Genomic DNA, 7489 nt, shown 5'->3' with positions numbered 1-7489 from the left:
ATAATTAGCAATCCTCTTGCTAAGAAGATCCTTAACACAAAAGATAATAAGCAATCTCCTTTATTAAAAAGATTCATTTAAGTAATATTTGAAACTAGATTCTAGTTCAAAATACTCTAAAAGCAACCCACAAGTCTCAGTGAAATCTCATTGCATTCCCTCCATTATGATCAATGGCCTCATTAGCGTTTATTCTCTGGGAGTAAAAGATCTTATTGCTATTGAGCCATGCTAGTTTACACAGAGAGAACAAAGAGTGAAAAAGTTATGAAAGGTATATGAGACAAAGAAGCCTGGAGTTGAAATACACTGAAGCAGGGGGACAGGGAGTAGCTGACTCACACTCAAAATTGCATAAGCAAGATTTCAAAATTAATCCTGTGGAGACCTCAGCCCAGTATACAATGTTCCTGGCTGGAAAAGAAGAACTGTGAATCTTTGATGTTTTTTTTCTTCAAATCTTTACCATCACTTGCCCTTCTATCTCCGCCTTCTCTCTCTGCAGGAAACTTTATTTCCTACTTCTGCACACCAAGTTTCTACCTCTAGATCTGAGGTTTTCATTGCTGAGAAGCCTGAGATAGCAGTGCTACCAAGAAATCATCCCTGGTGAGTTGTGATTTTTCCATGACTTTATGAATGTTAAGCTCCAGCACCTCCAAGCTTGAGGTGCTGGGTGCCAGGGAGAAGCCTGAGAGGCTGTGCAGCCTATGCATGTGGAGACAATGACCAAGATTCAGGTAGAAAAGAGGGTGTAATATACATACATTAAGAAATGTTCGAATGACCCTGGTGGCAGTAAGGAAATGAGGGTGTTGCTGGATGAGACCATCCATTTGGGATCAGGTGATGAAAAGGGGACACAGGGAGGAAAAGCACTCTGCTTGGTCATCTTCTAGGCACCCACGGGCTTACTCTGTCCCTCTTAGCATGCAGAGGGTTGCACTTCCTATAACTTTATATCATGAAATCTTTCTCTTCTAGTCCATATATGGAATAGTCCAAGTTCAGAACGAAAATATTCTTTTTAAACTTTTAAATATGCCTTTTATCTCTTCTCATGAGGGTCATACAGGCTGAAAAGTAATTTCTCTATATATTTCTCTCTCCCTCCCTCCTCCTTCTCCCTCTCCCCCCCCCTCTCTCTCTCTCTCTCTCTCTTTCTCTGTCTCTCTTCTGAGAGGCAGCTTCCCTACAGCCCTGGGTGCTAGATTCTGATGCCCAAAGTGATAAACAGGAGTCCCTTTCAGTTACTTTGTTGGTTGTTTGATAAAGTAGGAACAAGATGCTGGCTATGTGTCATGGGATTATATGAATTGTCTAGAATTTTCCATAACAGCTGGAACTTCAGGAACAGACCAGGACTTACTGCAGTGTGATTATTCAGGCACGCACATTTTTTCTTGACTTTCATCAGAGATCTCATTTAGCTTTTGCAGTCTAGTGATATGGCTCAGTGATGTGAAATGCAAGCTTGTAAAATGTGGTGATCACTGAAGGGATGGAAAAATGCTGTACTATATAGGTGGGTAAAAACAAATTTATTGTCAATGTCAGGAAAATGTATTCTTAACAATCAGGATTTAATGGTTGTTACATCTTATAATTGTATAACTATTATAGACTTTAGTGCATTCATTCATTGAGCATTTACTGTTAACTCTTTTAGCCAGATGAAATTATAACAGTTAAAGATTAAAAACACTGCCACTCCTTAACTTCAGAAGGATGCACAGTTTGCAAAAGGTAGCATAAGTGCTTACTTAGATTTCACAAGACTAGAGTGATTTGTCAGAAGGTGCAAATTAGGCTCACAAGAGAAGGGGCATTTGAGTAGGAAGTAGGATAAATAGAAGCCATTTTAGGGACACATATAGTGACTCACCAAGGCATGAAGGAAATGGTGAGCTTGGAGGAAATGGAGAGAAGCTGGTTGTAGCTGTTCACAGGACTGGGAATGTGACAAATGACTGGAGATGAAACTGAAAAGCAAGTTTCCCTAGTGAGCAGATCAACCACTATGAAGTCCCACCACATCCAAGTCATGTGGCTACTGGGGTTTCAGGCTGAGGAGTGCATATGCAATGTTAATTGTTAGAGCAGACAGAATGAGAATGATGACCTATATACAAGTGAAGAAAAGGTCAATATGAAGTGAGTGGTGGATGATACAAGAAACCAACAGTTTATAGAGGGCAGAGAGGATAAATTTGACAAGTATGTAGGATAGAATTCATATGGTATAATACTAACACGGAGCATTTATCTGTAGCACAAGCTGTACTAAGTCCTCATCTCTGGTGTTTCTATACAGGAAAACAGATACTTGACTTTAAATTATAGAGCTTTTATGTTAGAGGTAGAATTTTTTAATTTTTGAGATTAATTTTTGTGTGTGTGTGTGTGTCTGTGTTTGTGAAAGCCATGTGAATTCAGCAACCTGCCATGATCAGAGAAGGCATTGGATCTGTCATGGGTGCTAGAGACTGAACTCGAATCATCTGCAAGGTCATCTATCAGATTTGAATCCAATCTATTTGGTTCTGAAGGACAACTCTTAATTTTCTTAAGAGGAATGATTTGGAGTAATGCCAGAGTTAGATTCTTACACAATGTAATAAATGATAATAACTAAGATAAAGACCTCACAATTTGGTCAGCTACATAGTTCTTGTGTCAAAGTACTTGCTGTACAAACCTAATAACCTGAATTCAAATCCCTGCAGTTTTTATAGGAGGGAAAGTACAGAATGTCCTCTGACCTCCAAACATGTATAGCAGTGTATATCTGTGTCCCCTCATGTATAAGTCATAGTAGATGCCAAACAAATGTGTGGACAAATTCATGAAGAGATACTACAGATAGTGAAAATTTAAACTGAGGTTTTGGAAAAGGTGGAACTCAAATACAGAGCCTTGGAAAACTTTAGCATGAAGGAGAATCAAAATCCTGAGATTAGCTGACTTAATTTAGCTAATCTGAACTGAAGAATTTTGGAGTAAGAATAAAGAGACAAATGGTAAAAGGGAGCTTTCATGGAGTAGGCAATGAGATGTCACAAAAAAATGTTGATGAGTAGTCAGGTAGGAATATCGTCCTAGAAGCTTAAAAAGAAGTTTTTCTTTTCTCTTTTTTTTAAAAAGATTTATCTGTTTATTTGTTTTGTGTAAGCATGTGAGCATACTTCAGTTTATGTGAATTAAGTATGTAGAGGTACCTATGGATATCAGAAGGTGATCTCCTAGAACTAGAATCACAGGTTTTTAACAACAGGTGCAGAAAACCATCTTGAGTTCTCTGAAAGAACAGTGAGTGCTAAGTCATCTCCAGCCTTCAAAGGGGTTTTGAATAGAAAAATTAATGCTCAATGAGAATTAGATAAAGCATTTGAACAATGGGCTGCCATTGCACCTTGTCAAAAGAAGTGTGGGAGGATGTGGAGGCAGGAGTTGAGAGGGTTGTTAGAATGCTTTAGGCTGCAAGGAACAGATGATACAATTTACAATAGGTTATTTTCTTTCTCAAATAAGAATTCAGAAAGTGAGCCCCCTTTAAGGTTTCTGTACAATATCTACGTCTTTTGTTTATAGATCTAAGCACCACACGTATGCTATACAAGTTAAAGTCAACAGTGTTTCTTTTGTGTCTCTTTTATTGGGTAAGAACCTCCACAGAAACCTCCTAGCAGACTCTAATTGCATCTTATCACTCAGTGATGGGTCATATTCCTGTTTGCCACATGCAAAGGAGGTAGTAAATGCAGACATTCATCATTTGTAGCCTTACAATGAGTAACATGCTTACTAGGGAATATCAAGGGTATTAAGCAAATGGTTGCAGAGTTGACAAAGTGTGTCTGCTATGAAGAATAAGAGGAAAGTGATATGAACATGGTGTCAAGGAGATGACTATAAGGGTGAAACTAAAAACTGAGATGCTTTTTGAGTAGGGCAAGCGTATTTGGATTAGGGAATTTGACATTTGTGTTACAGGTAATCATTTTGTTCTCTGTCCCCAGAAACAAGGGAAATGGAAGAAAGTGATATGTTACCTCAGATCATTCATAGCATACTATCAACATCTCATTCTCTGTTTCCAAGAAGTATCCAAGGACTTGATGAAGATGTCACCACACCTTATGACTATGACAATGGTGAGCCATGTCATAAATACAACGTGAAGCAGATGGGTGCCAGGATCCTGCCCCCACTCTACTCTCTGGTATTCATCTTTGGTTTTGTGGGGAACATGTTGGTCATTCTCATTTTGATAAGCTGCAAGAAGCTGAAGAGCATGACTGACATCTACCTGTTCAACCTGGCCGTCTCTGACCTGCTCTTCCTGCTCACTCTCCCATTCTGGGCTCACTATGCTGCAAATGAGTGGGTCTTTGGGAATATAATGTGTAAATTACTCACAGGACTCTATCTCATTGGTTATTTTGGTGGAATCTTCTTCATTATCCTCCTGACAATTGATCGATACTTGGCTATTGTCCATGCTGTGTTTGCTCTGAAAGCCAGGACAGTCACCTTTGGGGTGATTACAAGTGGAGTCACTTGGGTGGTGGCTATGCTAGCCTCTCTCCCAGGAATCATATTTACTAAATTCAAAGAAGAAGATAGTAATAAAACCTGTGGTCCTTATTTTCCATCAGTATGGAAGAACTTCCATGCAATAATGAGGAATATCTTGAGTCTGATCCTGCCCCTACTTGTCATGGTCATCTGCTACTCAGGAATCCTCCATACCCTGTTTCGCTGTAGAAATGAGAAGAAGAGGCACAGGGCTGTGAGGCTCATCTTTGCCATCATGATTGTCTACTTTATCTTCTGGACTCCCTACAACATTGTTGTCTTCCTGAACACCTTCCAGGAATTCTTGGGACTGAGTACCTGTATGATTTCCAATCACTTAGACCAGGCCATGCAGGTGACAGAGACTCTTGGAATGACACACTGCTGCATCAACCCTGTCATCTATGCCTTTGTTGGGGAGAAGTTCCGAAGGTATCTCTCCATATTCTTCAGAAAGCACATTGCTAAACGTCTCTGCAAACAGTGCCCAGTTTTCTACAGAGAGACAGTGGATCGAGTGAGCTCAACATACACCCCTTCCACTGGGGAACAAGAAGTCTCAGTTGGGTTGTAAAGCAAAGGGGCAGTTTGCTTTATTTTTTTTCTATTTTTTTTTTCTAATCAGGGTACAAGGAACAGTTTGTATATGGTAACAAGCTTCAAAGTTAGTGAATCTCACACCTTTGGGTCTCAACCCCTTGGGGGCCTAGAAGGTCCTTTCAGAGGGGTTGCCTAAGACCATCAGAAAATGCAGATATTTACATTACAATTTATAACAGTAACAAAATTACAGTTATGAAGTAGCAAAAAAAATTTATGGTTGGGGATCACCACAACATGAGGAACTGTATTAAAGAGTCACAGCATTAACAAGGTTGAGAGCCACTGCTCAAAGATACATTGAAGAATAGGTGTCCAGGAACCTTAGGATTATGCCAAGACAGAACTACATCACTTCTTGTACATATAATACATGCTCAGGAAACATTCTAGAATAAATGTTGGTAGAATCTTCAGCTTTTCAGTGAAGTCTTCTCTGCCTCTAGGAAGAGCCTTATTTTCTTGTGGTAATACTATTTTGCCAGTCTTGACTCTGTTTCTCCCTGCTTCTAACAAGATGAGCTTGGAATGAACAGGAAGAAGGGTGTGAGGATAAGAAAGATGAGACAAGCATTGTTGATTCTGGATGGAGATGAAAGGGAGCAGGAGCCCTTTTCATTTGGAAAGAAATGTCCTGGTCTTTGGCTCCATCTCCCACCTGTATTTAATGGTGAAGGCATTATCAGGTTGAGGAAAATCTGGGAACTGTAACAGTTTGTTGGGAACTTTATTTGAGTCCCCTGATTCTTTTATACATAACTGCATTGCACATTTTTACTTTGTTATTTTTACTATGAAAACATGGAAAAACTTTCCAATATCACACTCCATTGCTTACGTGTTTCTCAAGCCACAACTCCTTAAATAATATTTATAAAATTATTGTTTATAAAATATGCTTCATCTCCCCATGGTCTTTATTTTCTAACTTCCATACTTCAAACATCAGTGGGCCAGAGAAAAGTGTATTTGAAACAGCCAAGCATGAGCTCCTGGACAGTCCCAGGAGAGAAAAAGCACTGAGTATGTTTTGTGGTTAAAGAAAGGGATGGATACCGCAGGAACAGAAGCCCTTGTTTTGGATTTATACTCCTACCTTAGGAACATATCTTAATTACCAGGCAGGATAAGCCTATATAAAAAGAGATTATAGATAGAGTGAGAAGAAATGTCATAGACTATCTTCTAGTGCCTTATTTTTGGATACAAATGTAATTCAAAGAGTTTTTTAAAAAATCAAAAATAGAAAAAAATAAAATCAAGACTGGAAACGTTAACTTTTAAATGCTACGAAATACCTCTGTAAGAGTTCTTACCTTGCTAGCCTTGAATGTATTGCATTAGTTGTAGAGAAAATTCCGGCATTGAGTATAAGGGCTGACATAACAACTCTGGATTGGCAGGGCCTTGAGTCTGTGATCTGTGGACTTACCCAGCTACGGTTATATAGAGTCTAAGCCGTCGGGAACCCAGCATATGCTACACAGAGGCTGTCAGCAGTGCACTTGTTCTCTCAGCCTTGTTTTCTCCAAACTTCTTTGTATTATTCTTCCTGGATGTGCTAATGATGATAGATTGTCCTGCCGGTGAGTAGGAGCTCCCGAGTCAAGTCAGTTCTCATCAAAGCTTTAACAATTTAATTTACAAAGGAGAAGAATTAGATGAACTCCTTCTCATATGATAAATATCTCCCCTGAATGAACCAAGAATGCTTTTCCCTATCCCATATTGTTTTTCTCATCTGGCAGAGAAGCAAACAAAGAAACAGACAGCATGGAAACTGGAAGTTTTGTGGTTTGGCTTTGTTATCACATGATGAAAAAAAGTTTCTCAAAGAAGTGGGGGATAAGAGTATTACCTTCAGATATCCTAATAGTTTCATTTTTGTGATGATGATATGTAAATATATTTTAAATCCTATGATTTAAGAAATAAATAAATGTTCTGTCTATATTGCTAGAAATATTAAAAAGAAACAAGCATATGTTTTGTTACAACAGTGTGGTTGACTGTTTTGTTCACAACTACACACGACTTCCCCTGTACTTCCACATACCTGGTAGAGGGGAATGACTTACAGCCTGCCTTCCAGGCTATACACAATCCTGCAGCTATGCCATTAGAAGACAAACACAGAAGACCTCTGTCTTTTCCAGTTACAGCCTCAGCATGGCTGGTGTGAGCCTTTTTTGTTTTTAGCAAACTAAAGCCATGCATCTCAGTGAGTGAGAAGAGAAATGAAGCCAGGGCCACAGCCATGAAGAAAAGGAGCAAGAAGTCCATGTTCACTATGATAAGCCACTGGATCAGG

At 39.1% G+C, this 7489-nt stretch overlaps 1 protein-coding gene across 1 annotated transcript; it reads left to right on the top strand.

Annotated features, from left to right (window-relative positions):
• The first annotated feature begins 453 nt into the window (after window positions 1–453).
• Window positions 454–7154, top strand: Ccr2 (C-C motif chemokine receptor 2). The gene is made up of 2 exons (XM_050141700.1): window positions 454–609; window positions 4020–7154. The coding sequence occupies exon 2, from the start codon at window positions 4031–4033 to the stop codon at window positions 5150–5152; it is 1122 nt and encodes a 373-aa protein (XP_049997657.1). The 5' UTR covers window positions 454–609; window positions 4020–4030; the 3' UTR covers window positions 5153–7154.
• Window positions 7155–7489: the final 335 nt, after the last annotated feature.

The sequence above is a fragment of the Alexandromys fortis genome, unplaced genomic scaffold (assembly GCF_014885135.2).
Source record: "Alexandromys fortis isolate MF-2015 unplaced genomic scaffold, M_Fortis_MF-2015_v1.1 scaffold_44, whole genome shotgun sequence".
In the NCBI taxonomy this organism is placed as follows: Eukaryota; Metazoa; Chordata; class Mammalia; order Rodentia; family Cricetidae; genus Alexandromys; species Alexandromys fortis.
This window is presented reverse-complemented; position numbering and strand designations above follow the sequence as displayed.